This window comes from Vigna angularis, chromosome 3 (genome assembly GCF_016808095.1).
Source record: "Vigna angularis cultivar LongXiaoDou No.4 chromosome 3, ASM1680809v1, whole genome shotgun sequence".
Lineage (NCBI taxonomy): Eukaryota > Viridiplantae > Streptophyta > Magnoliopsida > Fabales > Fabaceae > Vigna > Vigna angularis.
This window is the reverse complement of record NC_068972.1, coordinates 26,771,505-26,787,229: the sequence shown is the minus strand read 5'-3', so window position 1 is coordinate 26,787,229 and position 15,725 is coordinate 26,771,505. Positions and strand designations below refer to the sequence as shown.

Here is a 15,725-nt window from a genome sequence, read left to right as displayed (position 1 = left end):
TATGTTCTTTTATTTTAATTCATTTGTCAAATGTTTAAAAAAAAAAAGAGGAGAAAAGAATGTTTGGTTTGGAGGGAACATTGTACGTGTGTGTGCTGGGAAGAGGGGGCAGAAATCGTTTGTGCAGAGTGGGTAGGGTGTTGGCAGAGACAATTTGGAGCATACGATGCTGGTACATTCAATTTGGGAGATACGGAATCGAAAAAAAACATAGAGAGAGCAGAGGGAAAACTTTCTTATTCTAATTTTGGAGAGGAAAGGAGGGGGATTGGACACTACTTCTTCGGACCTTCATCTTGGATCATCATCCAGTCACAGAAGGGCATCCACCATTGGCACCGGCAAAGAAAGACAAGGGCCAAAGGAGGTCACCAGATACACGTAGCTAGCAACAGCCATAGAGCTCCGAGAGGTAAGCCTCTTGCTCACCTGTGTGGTCATGTATGCTTATTGCATAACTGCCTTTTATGCTTATTCCATTTTGCTTATGCTACGGTGAGTCTGCCATATTCCCCATTCTAGAATCGTATAGCATACGTTCATCCTTTTCCTCTGAACATCACGAGTTCTCCTATCTTCAACACCCCCTTAATAACTCTATTCACCCCGTAACCAACAAGGAAATCATCACTAAGCAGAAAGTCACAATCAACCACTACCACACCGGTCTCACATAGCCAAAATGTTCAACTCATTCACTTCCCAGCATCTACTAAGGCTTCCCCATTTCGCCAGCCCATACACCATTATCACAGAATCAATTATCACCCTCACACTCACATTCATACGCGCACCAGCACAGTGTCTTCATCTTCACGCACAGGGGGAATTTCATTCTCCCATCCTCGGAACCCAACGCCAGCCGAACCTTCAAATAAACAAACAAACCAACAAACCCACAAAACCCAGTCTTCTCCTCTCTTTTCTCCCATCCTCGGAACCCAATCATCCTTCCCCCCACTCACGACACAGTCATCATCAAAACCCCAAGACTGATGCCCAAAATAATACCAACGGGAGGATAGTTGTTGGCGGTGAGTTTGGATTCCGAGTAGAAGGTGGTGGCGTGGGGTCGGTTTGAAGAGGTTGTGGTGCACGTGCAGCGGAGGCAGAACCCTCCCCGGGGTTTCCGCTCTCGAACGCGGAGAAGAGGAAAAGGATTGCCCCCTTTGAGAACGAAGAAGAGAAGGAGGGAGGTAGAGGAGCAAGGGCTTGGCGCGGCAACTGGCAGGATCTGTGGCGGCCATCGGCGCACTGGCGGCGGCCGGTCTTGGCGGAGGTGGTGGCGCATGTGTAGAGGAAGCAAACCCCTCCCTGGGTCATCGTCTCCGAAGCGAGAAGAGAGGGAGAGCGAAGGCGTTGCAGCCAACGGTGGCCACGGTGGGGCGAGGTGTCGCCGACGGCGTCGAGACGAGGAGTCGCCAGTGGCGCGGTGGCCGGTTCCGGCTGAAGAGGTGGTGAGCCTGCGGAGAGAGTAAGAGACCTTGGGTCTGTGGAGAGTGTCTGAGCTGAGGGAGTGAGCTTACGGGAAAGTGTTGGATCTGAGTGGGTGAGGAATGGAAGGGGAATGCTGAACCCCTAGGGGATTCTAGGTCAGAAAGGCCACCCCGGGCTAGTGCTAGGTCAAGCCCAAGAAGAAAAAAAACTCCTTTCTCCTTCGCGCAACCCCCGTTTTTCACCCGCAGACCCCCATACGTTCTCTTGGCCCAGGCTTAGGCCCATCCTGTTCTTAAAAAATAATAACAAAAAAATAAAATTTCTTTTCTTGCCTGTACCCCCTATTCTCACTTCCTCAACCCCTTATTCTCATTTCCTCACCCCATTTTTCTCACTTCCTCACCCCCTTTCAGTTTGGGTTTAGGCCCAATCTGTTTATAAAAGGAAAAATAATTTAGACACCCCATTTTCTCATTTGGGCACACCCACTATTTGTTTTATTTTTATTACTTATTTATTTATTTGCTTTTCTTTATTTATTTTATTTTGTTCCCTTATTTATCTTAAAAATAAAATATTTATATATATATATATATATATATATATACAAAATTTACAAAATTATTTTAAAGGTTTAGGCACATGTGTGATCGCTTGCATCGTCCTTGTGCTAAAACATTTTCTTCTTCTTTTCTAAAAAAAATAATAATAAAATATTTTGAAGGTTTAGGCACATGTGTAATCGCACGCATCGTCCTTGTGCTAAAACCTTTTCTTCTTCTTTTCTAAAAAAAAATAATAATAATAAAATATTTTAAAGGTTTAGGCACATGTGTGATCGCACGCATCGTCCTTGTGCTAAAACCTTTTCTTCTTCTTTTCTAAAAAAAATAATAATAAAATATTTTGAAGGTTTAGGCACATGTGTGATCGCACACATCGTCCTTGTGCTAAAACCTTTTCTTCTTCTTTTCTAAAAAAAAATAATAATAATAAAATATTTTAAAGGTTTAGGCACATGTGTGATCGCACGCATCGTCCTTGTGCTAAAACCTTTTCTTCTTCTTTTCTACAAAAAATAATAATAAAATATTTTAAAGGTTAAGCACATGTGTGATCGCTCGCATCGTCCTTGTGCTAAAACCTTTTCTCTTTGTTTTATAAAAAATACCAAAAAATATTTTAAAGGTTAAGCACATGTGTGATCGCTCGCATCGTCCTTGTGCTAAAAACCTTTTCTCTTTCTTTCATAAAAAAATAAAATACCAAAAAATATTTTAAAGGTTAAGCACATGTGTGATCGCTCGCATCGTCCTTCTGCAAAAACCTTTTCTCTTTCTTTTATAAAAAATATTTTAAAGGTTAAGCACATGTGTGATCGCTCGCATCGTCCTTGTGCTAAAGACCTCTCCTCTTTCTTTTTATAAAAAAAAATACCAAAAATGAAAAAAACCTTCAAAAACTAAAAACATCCACATTTTCAAACAACAAACAATTTCTCAGCCAGAACTACGTGATCCTTGATTCTCCATCAAAAGTGGAGATATGTAGGAGCAAGGTTAGCCCTTGTCAGGTTCACTTTCCCAGAAATCCAAACTTATCCATAATCAATTTCTCAAACAAATTTCTCAAACAATTCATCAAACAAAATTTTCAAGCATTTTCTAAAAGAATTACGTAACACTGATTTCTCATTTTGAATGAGAATACATAGGAGCAAGGTCAATCCTTGTCAGGCCCAAAAAATTAAAAAAAATATATATTTTGTTTATTTAGAATTTTATTTTAGGGGATAGTTAAACATTTAGAAAACCACATCATATTCGTGTATTTAGTTAAAGGTACTGCCTTAGGGCAGGCGTTGTAGGGTGCTAACACCTTCCCTACACGTAACCGACTCCCGAACCCAGAATATGGTTTTCGTGGACCGTGTCTTACTATTTTATGGTTTTTTAGTAGTTTTCCATAATAAACTATGGTGGCGACTCTAAAATCTCTTTGCAAAACCCGTTTTTTTTGGATCGTCGTCCCGTCGCGATTCCGGTTGCGACATAGGGCCATCAACAACATAACTGTTAAATATAGGAACCCCATTCCTAGGATAGATGACATGTTAGATGAATTACATGGAGCAAACATTTTCACCAAAATTGATCTCAAAAGCGGATATCATCAAATAAGAATTAAAGAGGGAGATGAATGGAAAACCGCTTTCAAGACCAAGTTTGGTTTGTATGAATGGTTAGTCATGCCCTTTGGCTTGACCAATGCTCCTAGAACAATCATGAGATTGATGAACCATGTCGTTAGGGAATGCATAGGAAGGTTTATAGTGGTCTACTTTGATGATATCTTAATCTATAGTCAAGGTCTTCAAGAGCATCTTAGCCATGTCAAAAATGTCTTGCTTCTTCTTAGAGAACATGATCTCTTTGCCAACTTTGATAAATGTACTTTTTTTCAAGAGAGTGTGATTTTCCTTGGATTCAAAGTTGGAAAAGGAGGTTTACATGTTGATACTGAGAAGATCAAGGCCATACAAGAATGGCCAACCCCTAAGACAGTAGGAGAGGTAAGAAGTTTCCATGGATTAGCTAGTTTTTATAGGAGATTTGTTAAAGACTTCTCCACCATAGCTGCTCCTTTAAATGAATTAATCAAGAAAGATGTTCCTTTTCTGTGGGGTGGTAAACAAGCTTTATCTTTTGAGACCTTAAAACATAAGTTAACTCATGCACCTATTCTAGTTTTGCCTGATTTTTCCCAAGCCTTTGAACTAGAATGTGATGCATCTGGGGTAGGGATAAGAGCTGTTTTAATTCAAGAAGGTCATCCCATAACTTACTTTAGTGAAAACTTAGGGGACCTACTTTAGACTATCCTACCTATGATAAAGAGTTGTATGCCCTCATTAGAGCTTTAAAGACTTGGGAGCATTAATTGGTAAATCGAGAATTCATTATACATATTGACCATGAATCTCTCAAGTATCTTAAATGGTAGGGAAAGCTAAACAAGAGACATGCTAAGTGGTTGGTGGAATACTTGGAGCAATTAACCTATGTCATCAAACACAAAAAAGGGAGTACTAATGTTGTTGCGGATGCTTTATCTAGAAGACATGCATTATTCGTAACCCTAAGCTCACAAATATTAGGATTTGGTGATATAAGAGAACTATATGAAAATGAGGAAACATTTGCATCCACTTATTCATCTTGTCTTAAGAAGCCTTTTGATGGATTCTATCTTTCTAAAGGGTATCTTTTTAGTAAAGGAAAAATTTATATACCCCAATGATCCATTAGAAAACTTTTTATCAAAGAGAGTCATGGAGGAGGACTCATGGGCCATCATGGAGTTGATAAAACTCTAAACATATTCAAAAGTAAATTCTATTGGCCACACATGAGAGTAGATGTTCAAAGGCATTGTTCTAAATGCATAGCTTGTTTACAAGCTAAGTCAAAAATTATGCCTCATGGACTCTATACACCTCTTCCCATAGCTAATACCCCTTGGGAGGACATAAGCATGGATTTTGTTCTGGATTGCCAAGAACTCAAAAGAGGTATGATTATATTTGTGGTAGTAGATCGTTTTAGTAAAATGGCACATTTTATACCCTGCCACAAATTAGATGATGTTAGCTATATCTCTAGACTCTTCTTTAAAGAAATAGTGAGATTGCATGGCTTACCCAAAACCATAGTGTCTGATAGAGATGTTAAGTTCCTAAGCCATTTTTGAAAAACTTTATGGGAAAAGCTAGGAACTAAACTTCTATTTTCTACCACATGTCACCCACAAACTGATGGGCAAACTGAAGTAGTAAATAGATCTCTATCTACATTATTAATAGTAATATTAAGAGGTAATAAAAAAAGTTGGGATGATCATCTACCTCATATTGACTTTGCTTATAATAGAGTAGTTCACAAGACTCTTAATCTTTCTCCTTTTGAGGTTGTTTATGGTTTTAACCCTATTACACCTCTTGATTCACTTCCTCTTCCATAATCATCTTCTTTTCTTCATAAAGAAGGTGTATCTAAAGCGGAGTTTATCAAGAAATTACATGAGAAGGTTAAAAACCAAATTGAAAAACGAATAAGGGAGAAAGAAAATAGTTTTTGAAGAAGGAGACTTAGTTTGGCTTCATTTGAGAAAGGAAAGATTTCCTTCTCAGTGAAAGTCCAAACTTAGTCCAAGAGGAGATGGTCCTTTCAAGTGGTCAAAAAGATAAATGATAATGCATACATATTAGACCTTCCTAAAAGTTATGGTGTCAGTCCTACTTTTAACATTTGCGACTTAATTCCTTTCACAGGAGATGATCAACAGGATGAAGAAGATATGAGGACAGATCCTTTTCAAGAGGGAGGGTCTGATGGAAGACCATCAAGGAATCACATTGGACCTCTTACTAGTGCCATGGCAAGGAATATTCAAGAAGAAGAAGGATCACCTAACACTTTACTTCTATGGAAGGTTACTTATGAAAATCCTTCTTCTCTTGTCTAAAAACTAATATTTGTAAATGATGTTTTTGTAGGATACAATAAAGGCAAGAACCATAGCCAACCAAATAGATTTGGGAAAAGCATTTTTCAGGGAATCAGCACCAGGGCCGCTCAAGCGCCATCAGAGCTGCCTGAAGCACGTTTTGGCAGCATTGTCCATGTGACCCAGCATGCTTCCCGTGACAAGTTAGCTTAGCCTCCAAGCCCGTTTCTTATTTTGATTTCTTGAGGGAAAATAGGCCAGAATTGAGGGCCCTCTTCACCTATAAATAAGAGGGCCTCCCCTTTGTAACTTTCACTTTTGAGCTTAGTGATATGCTGCTGAAATTGTTTTCTAGCCCTATTGCTCTTGAGTCACTCTTGATTTTCAACTTCTTGACCCTTCCTCTAGCTTCCTTCCTCCGTAGGAAGGCCCTTTGAGGTTTGAGGCTTCACCCACACACTTCTCTCCACCTTAAACACTTCAAACACCTCATTATCTTCACTATTCCGCTGCACCTTTTTCCTTATTGTCTTATTCTGGTTTGGAGCTCCAGCTTGCGTGAATCCAGTTAGGAGTAGCTTCCATTAAGTCACCTCTAAATTTATAATTCAGCCACTCTCCTCTAGCTTCCTTCTTTAATAGGAAGGCTTTCACACAAAAAAGAATGGTTCTTCTTTGAAAGTAGTTTGGTACCTTCCACTCGTGGCCAGACTTAAGCGTTTGTTCGCGAATTCGAAAGACGCTAAAAACCTAAGATGACATGCAGATGAAAGAACAAATGATGGGTTGTTTCGTCATGCAACTAATTCAAAGCAATGGAAAAACATTGATCAAGAATTCCCAAAATTTTGTCAAGAATGTAGAAATCTTCGGTTTGGTTTAGCTACTGATGAAATAAACCCATTTCGTAATTTAAGTACCAATCACAGTTGTTGGGCCATTATACTGATAATTTACAATTTTATCTCCTGGATTGTGCATGAAAAGAAAGTACATGATATTGTTGATGTTGATATCTGGTCCAAAGCAGCCTAGAAATGACATAGATCTTTATCTCAGGCCACTAGTTGAAGACTTGAAGTTGTTGGGGGTTGATGGGATTGAAATATTTGATGCCTTTGCTTCTGAAACTTTCATGATGCATGTCATGTTATTTTACACCATTAATGACTTCCCAACTTACGAAAATTTGTCGGGGTAGATGTGAAGGGTCATAAAGCATGTCCTATATGTGAAGAAAATACTACAGCTCATCAATTAAAACACCGAAGGAAGACAGTGAATATGCGTCACCGGAGACTTTTACAATCTAATAATCCATATTGAAGGTTAAAAAAAGCATTCAATGGACAACAAGAGAAAGACGATGCACCAATTCCACTAGCCTTGAAGTTCTTGAAAAAGTTAATAAAGTGCATCATGTATTTGGGAAAACATCTAAGAAGTCATCTATAACAACCCCTTGGAAGAAGAAACCAATATTCTTTGATCTTCCATATTGGTCAAAGTTAGATGTTAGACATTACATAGATGTGATGCATGTAGAGAAGAATGTGTGTGATAGCTTGATCAGTACACTACTCAACATCCAGGGGAAAAAAAGATGGAGTGAATGCTCGTTTGGATTTGGTTGACATGAAGATCCGAGAAGAGTTGGCACCAAGAGAGATTGGTAAACGTACTTATTTGCCCTCTGCATGTTACACAATGTCCAAACAAGAGAAGATAAGTTTTTTCCTTTGTTTAAAGAGTATCAGGTACCGCAAGGATACTCTTAAAATATCAAGATCTTAGTGTCAATGCAGGACTTAAAGCTTGTTGAACTAAAGTTTCATGATTGCCACGTCTTAATGCAACAATTGTTACTGGTGACAATTCGTGGAATTTTGCCCAAAAAAGTTAGGCAGACCATAACTCGATTGTGCTCATTTTTCTCGTCAATCTGTAGTAAAGTCATTGATCCTACAAAGTTAGATGAACTTCAAGGCGACATTATTATCATCTTGTGTCAGCTAGAAATGTTTTTCCCTCCATCCTTTTTTGACATCATGGTGCATTTATTTGTTCATTTGGTTAGAGAAATCAAGTTGTGTGGACCAGTATACTTAAGATGGATGTATCCTATTGAGCGTTATATGAAGATTTTGAAAGGGTACGTCAAAGCACATTTTCCACATCTTAATAATTGCACATTTTATATGAAGACTTTGGATGATAAAAGCATAGTACAAAATAGTGGCGTCATTCTAGAAGCTGAGTCGCTACAATTTTCCACATCCAAAGATCAAAATCATGTAGTTGGATCAATTAAATATTATGGTAGAATATAAGAGATATGGGAGGTTTACACTAAGTTTTCTGTTGCACTCTTCAAATGTAAGTGGATTGACAATAAGAGTGGTGTCAAAATAGATGAATCTGGTATGACACTAGTTGATTTTCGAAAGGTTGGTTATGGAGACAACCGTTTATCATGGCATATCAAGCAAGTCAGGTTTTTTATGTCAAAGATCCTACGTCTAACCATTGGTATGTCGCTCTTCAAGGAAAAAGACAAATTGAAGATAAAGAAGAGAATCTAAGTAATCTTCATATTATTGACAACCATTCATTTAAAATGACAATAAATTAAATCACGACCCTCTAGTTGATGTGTACATGCAATTTTGGAAGATCACAATGAGGGAATATACATATGACCAATCCATATGATTATGAATTTCATATTTGTGTAAAAATTTATGGCTTTTGTTAAACAATATATGTTAGTTTATAAGTCTTTTATTAATCATTCATCTTATTTATTGTGACAAATATATGGCTGAGGCACCACATTCATCAAGGGATGAAGTTCCCACTTCTAGACCCACTAGAGGAGCGATGAGGTTAAGACAACTTATACTTAGAAGAAATGCAGGTGAGAGGACACCTATCATTATTTACGTGGTCACCAGAGTAGCATCTGGACCGAATGCAGATGTTTTTAGGTCTTACCTTGGAGTACTAGCACGTGATCGTATCTCTATCCTTACTCCATCATTTGACCATGTATCTGAGGCTGATCAAAATCTAATCTGGCAAGATCTATTGGTAAGTTAATCAATATTGCTCCAAATTGTAGTTTCATTATATTGATAAATTTGTATTGATATAAGGTTATTACTTTCTTTATTGTAGATGACATTTGATATTTCAAATGTTGCGAGCCTAAGGAGTAGGTGTTTATTTGCAATTGCCGAAAGATTTAGGGGTTTAAGACAAAATTGACGTCAATATATATATATATATATATATATATATATATATATATATATATATATATATATATATATATATATATATATATATATTTGGAGCAAATATTAATGAAACTCCATGTTCTAAATATTCTATAATTGACGAAGACACTTGGCGTCAGTTTGTACAACTTTGTTCATCCGAGTCGTGGCAAGTAAGTGTAGGTAAAATCATTCAATTCATCATTCAGAATTTTATATCATAACAATTGTTTCATTTTGTCATAGGAAACAAGGTCAAAAGCACAGAGTATAAGTGCTTAGAATAAAAATCTACACCTACTATCTCGTTGTGGATACAAGAAGCTTGAGGAAAAAATAATGAAGTAGAAGTCAGATAGTAGACTTCCACTTTCTGAGGGTGGTGACCCTCCTCCTCCTTCACCACCATCTCAACACAAGAAGTGCAAGTTAGCCCGTCTACGATCATTGGGCTCCTACACTTCTGATAGTGCTAGAGAAATATCATAAAGAATTGTAAGATATCATTTCTCTTATTTTGTTATATATATATTCCATAGATCTTTCAAATAATTTTGAAATTTTTTTATGTTACTAGACTCCTTGGTTGAGCAGAGCTCCCAAGGTCAATTCACACAAGAAGGTCATTAGGATATTCTTACCACAACTATTGGACGACCTGACCACCCAAGACGGGTGCATGCTATTGGGACTGGGATAGGCATACGACATGTCTTTGGGTCTTCCTCGCGTTCATCTTCATACGGATTGAGTAAAGAGTATGAAGAAAAGTTGAAGCAGGACGTCAGAAAAGAGATCACAAAGAAGGTCCAGGCAGAGTTGTATGATGAAGTTGTTGAAATGGTTACGCGCCAGTTCTAGCAGCAGTTTGAGCATTATGGCAAGCGTCATACGTCATCTCCTATAGCGAAACATGTTGTTCCCCCTATAGGTAAACTTAATAATCATTTTTGTTTATTAATTTACCTTTTGTATAACCTAACATTTAATTTGATAGGTAGAAGCGGCAAAGGAAGTTTCTCAGTTGTTGGTGCCCCAGGCGACAACATGACGACACTCATCCATGTCAACTATATATTCTCTCTCCTGTCGGGACCATGCTAGTGGCTCGTGGCACAGTCTATGAAGCAACCACTGTAGTGCATGGTGTGGAGCTAGGAGAAGATGAGGTCAAGGTCTCGGTGGATGAAGTTGTCGTAGCAAATGTCATTGTTCTTGTGCCTACAGAGGAGTTTTTCATTGTGGCACTAACATTTAAGTGCTTCGCCGTCTGGCCTAGACAATTGGTTGGTGCTATATCTGACCCCCTGGTAAAGACTCATACTATAAACTTCTCAATTTTAAACTTTACTTCTTATTGACATCAAAACATAACCATTTTTTCATGTAATAGTAGACAGATCAAGAGGGAAGTCCTACAATGAAGAAGACTGGCTCATCTGAGGACGACCCTCTTGGTGCATTAGACGAGCTTTGTAACATGATTGCAGATACGCCAATGATTGTACATGGGATTCTACTACATTTGGAAGAAATGTTGAGATCCCATTACACTTGCATCAGCAAGATGTTAGGGAGCTTGCGTCGGGGAAAGAAAAAATTAATATTACACTCATTCAGTTATGGATGATGTAAGTTTATGAGAACTTTTTTATAGAAAATTGATTTATCAAGTTACTTATATCAGATCATTTCTTGATTTCAGGTATATGTTTGGTGTTAGTAACAAGATGGGGTTCAATGATGTATATGGGTTCATTGACCCCTATATGACTCATGAAGGAAATAAATTTGGTGACATCAAAGCATATATCACCAGCTGCTTTAACGGGGAAGGAGATATATTTTCTCTCTTATATATTTGGGTAAGTGAAATTTGTTAACTTTAAAGTTTCATTTATGATTTTAGTATATGTCAATTAAGTTATTACCAATTTTAGGCGTCATTAGCAGCTCATTTATGTTTCAACTTTCTTTGTTATATAAATGTATGCTAAAGCAATTTTTGTTTTAATAGTTCCCTTGCAGCACATATGGTATTATCTGGGAGATCAACTGCTACAACTAAACAGCTTGCATGGTTGGCCCTTAAGGTTTGGTATTTTAGTTCATACTTTGTTACATTTTGTACCATTCCAATGGTGTTACTTAACATTTTATAATTATGATGATATATTGAAGTGTAATAGACAAATCGGGTCATTTGAGTGTGGTTATTACGTCATGTATTGGATGATGACCACTACTCGTGCACATGTTACGAGTGGATGGAAAACGGTAATATTTTGGATTGAATTTTATTTTCTCTATAGTTTAGATTTTGTATACAGTAAGGGAAAATAACTGTTGCGTATAAGCGAAAATAATCGTTGTTGTTTCCCTTGACTGCACTAGTGATACCACATAGACTTAAAAGGAAACAAGGATTAAAAGAATAAAAGAAATGTGAAAGGAATGAAAAAACACTTCACTCAACTTGAGTATAGAATTCTTTACAATATAGATGACTTTATTAAGTTTAACACTATGGTATGTTCATCATTCTTTTCTTCTTGTTTAACATTGTTGAATTGATAATACTCATCTTCCTTTTCGAAGACACTTAAAGCAAAAAGGTAGAATACACACATCCTTATTTTAAATTACTTAAATATTACTAGTATTTGTATATTTGGTACTTTATTTTAAAACTTATAGAATTATAATATTTTCATCATGATCGAAAGAAAATGTATATCTTGTTTTCTTACAAGTAGAGAACAAGTTGAGAGACAACACACCTTCCTTCCATTGATTGGGTATTGGAGATAAACATGAATAGGGATTCTTAATTGGTAGAGGAGGATGGGTAAAACCCACACCCACCCGTAAGTGGAAGATTAAATACTTTTACTGTGTATTTATAATTTTATTTTCAATGTTTCCGGAACGAAAAATAAAAGGGTAGAAGAATCTGAAATAAATTGAACATGGGATAGGCTCAAACTTGAGACATTAGAAAATCATTGGAAATAATCAGGAACACATCTTAAAAGGAAATTAAAGTGAACAAAAAAAGAAGAACCAAACATTAGACTGATAAGTATAATGCAGGTAAAGGTATAGTCCCTGCACGATTAGATCTTAATTAACTTTGGTGTCTTTTGAGGAGCAAAGCAGACATAATAACGAGAAGCACAAGGATAACCACAGCGACGAAGGACGCAACCACAGCTCCACTGGTTTGGGCACAAAAGTCTCCAAACTGGTTACAGATGGCAAGCCAGTTGGAGTCTTGATTGCCGTTGTGTGCCAAGTAAACGATTGCAGCTGCCGAAGCACCACTAGCTGTGGCCAAAGTCAGAAACACCTGCATTTTACAACCAAACAATTAAATGTGAATAGTAGTTTGTAATTATAATTAAGGTTGGTTCATAGTTAATTACTGTGTCTAGGATGATGAGGAAAAGCCTTGGTCCAGCTGCATGAGGGCGTATGATGGCTACGACTGAGAAGGGTAGTGACAGGACAAGATACCCAGCCACCAGTGACATTGTAATCACAAAAAACCTGTATTTTGGTAACCATTAGTACTGGATTGTTAAGAAAAGGCATAAATATGGAGAAAAAGCTGGATTACATACTGAAAAGTAGTGAAGCTATCGTAACTAGCTTCAAACTGAAAGAACTGAGTGAAGAAAGGGAGCGTTTGATCACTTGTTCCCATAGTTGCTGCAGCACCAAGAGAAGATGCTATGCCACCCAACCTTAGAATGAAGTCCATTATGGCTAACCCTTTCTTCCACCCTCCTGGCCTTCCAACTGCAACTGCTTTTCCTTTACCAACATTGCTGGATTCTGGGACATCCACGGTCGTTGACATTTTTTTTTTTTACTTTCAAACTCCAGGGAACCCTCTGTCCTATATATGATTCTACTCAAATATGAATTTAAAGACCCAGTGAATTATGCAAATGAATCCATACGCCAATACCTTATATAGAGAGAGAATGGTCAACGTTCATATATATTTTATAAATGAAGGCCATCCATGAGAGGAGTTGTTAAAACCATTTCCACTAAGAGAAATAGTTAGTGGAGATAGGTTTCAGAGAAATAATAATATTCTCAAATTATATTTTCCAACTTCTTTGCTTTTCGATCAATAAATATATATATATATATATATATATATATATATATATATATATATATATATATATATATATATATATATATATATATATATATATATATATATATGTAGGGATTGGTATCATAAGGATTTGTTTTGCCAAAGTCGCCCATGAGGTCAGTATACTACACTTTTGTTCGCTCACCATCAAAGTATAATTCATGTTATTTAAATGCGACTGACAACAAAAAAACTGTGAAATACCTATGTAAGTTTTTGTTCAATATATAAATTTTGTTTATATGGGGTAGACGATCTAGATACATACCCTAGTAAAAGGGAAGACATTATTGGGATGGTAGAATGCAATGGGAAGGTAGATGATGCTGGAAGTAAAAGAAAATCAATATCAACAATAAAATCAATTACACCATAAAAAAAATCATATACAAAATCATTATTAGGATCAACATCTACTACATAGTCAAATATAACATTATGAGCGCAGTCAAGATATTGAACAAGTATATCACAAACACTATGTGTTAGAAATCTGAAAATAAAATCCTAACTGTCTCCCTCACTCACTGATACACACTCATCCCACACCAAAAGAGTCAAACAAAGGGTATATTATTCACAGTAACGAACAATTACAATAACCTGTAAGTCGAGGTCCTAACCCCCTCACCAGGTTCGAAACTATACAAAGTATATAATTCTTGACTAATCACAGTATAATACATTTTTCCTTTTATACCCATACTTCCCGCCTTTTCCTAACTGCCTTAACAGTTAGGAATTCTTCTACTCTCTTTTCTTCCTTCTCTCATAAACTTTCCAATCCCTAACATTACCCCATTCTCTTGAACAAGTATATCACAAACTTTATGAGTGTCAGCAAATATATTAGAAAGAAAATTTATATGAATATTATCAACACCATCAACATTAACTAGATTAGATTCTTTTGGATCATCATCAACATGAACAAGCATATTTGTTGACAACTATATTTGTAGGAGCATAACTATAGGAATATTAGTATTAACATTTGTCAATCAACATGAGGTCATTAGGTGAATCAGGAATGTCATGAGGATCATCTGTAATCCATTAAATCGGTTTGCATTTTCAAGTGAAAGTGGCAGAATGGTAGACTTTACTGGAATAATAGACACTATATGTGAATCAATTATTCCAAATGCATTAGTAGACAATATAATTCAGTCATCTAACTCAATTGACTCCATTCCTACATCAATATCAAAACTTATATCAAAATTGTCATGCATCATTAGAAGACTTGTGCTCATCTATCTCAACATATGTCTTACTAGTACATGGATATTATTTAAATTTGATTAAAAAAAGTTTGTGTTGATATAAAATGTTTCCATTTTCCTTTAAACCTATACGATGCCACCAAAACCCTTCTATTATCATCAAAAACAGGGGTGGCCATGATTTGGAGTTCTAAAGATCCAATCCAAATCCAATCTCGATCCAAATAATTGGATCAGATTTTGGATCCAAATTTAGTTGTCTTTAGAACTAGGTTGGATTTTTTTTTAAGATCCAAATATTTGGATCAAGTTTTCAATCCAAAATCCATTTTTTTATAAAAGCAATTTAAATTGAATTTTATAAAATTTGTGTTGTCGGCCAGACCCATCTCGTATATATCTTCGGCTCGATCCAACTAGTCTCAACTCTCTTTTATGGTAAATCCATCTTCACCCTTCGTCCAGGTTAAACCGTCTCACCCATCGACCCAGGTCATCTCGGCTCTACCTCCTACCCAAGCTAATCCATCTCAATTTCATGTCCATGTGAATTAGTTTGACACATGTTAAATTTCAACTATTGTCAGCCCCTCCCAACCTTTAGTCAAATTTTGGTCATGCCAACTCGATCAAAATTTGGTTAGATCGTCTTGATAGAATTCAATCAAATTTTAAATTGGCCGACTTAGGTGACCTTTGGATTGGACTGGCCCTTCTAAACCTTGGATTCGCACCGACCATCTCAACCTTCGACTCGAGCCAACCTATCTCGAACTTTTGCCTAAACTGACCTCAATCAATCCTTCTTGACCTTTGGCTCGAGTCGATCCTTCTCAACCTTTAACTTGGATGATCCATCTCGACTTTTGACACGATTTGGACTATCTCGACAGTTGGTCTAGATCAACTTAAAATTTAGATTTCTAATTTTCGATCTAAATTTTCTATATTAGAAAATTGATATTAAAAAAATGAATATCTAATAAAAAAGAAAAAGAATATAGATATATTAAAATATAAATTTAATAAAATGAATCTTAAATGAATTGAGTCTTTAATAAAATAGATTTTAAATAGACATGGACTAAAGCAAAAATATATCAA

The 15,725-nt window shown here is 36.5% G+C and overlaps 1 protein-coding gene across 1 annotated transcript; it reads right to left on the bottom strand.

Annotated features, from left to right (window-relative positions):
• Positions 1-12,175: 12,175 nt before the first annotated feature.
• Positions 12,176-13,153, bottom strand: LOC108318721 (casparian strip membrane protein 1). Its single transcript, XM_017556143.2, has 3 exons — positions 12,845-13,153; positions 12,647-12,770; positions 12,176-12,570 (listed from the first exon to the last, which is right to left on the bottom strand). The coding sequence occupies exons 1-3, from the start codon at positions 13,081-13,083 to the stop codon at positions 12,349-12,351; spliced, it is 585 nt and encodes a 194-aa protein (XP_017411632.1). The 5' UTR covers positions 13,084-13,153; the 3' UTR covers positions 12,176-12,348.
• Between the last annotated feature and the right edge of the window lie 2,572 nt (positions 13,154-15,725).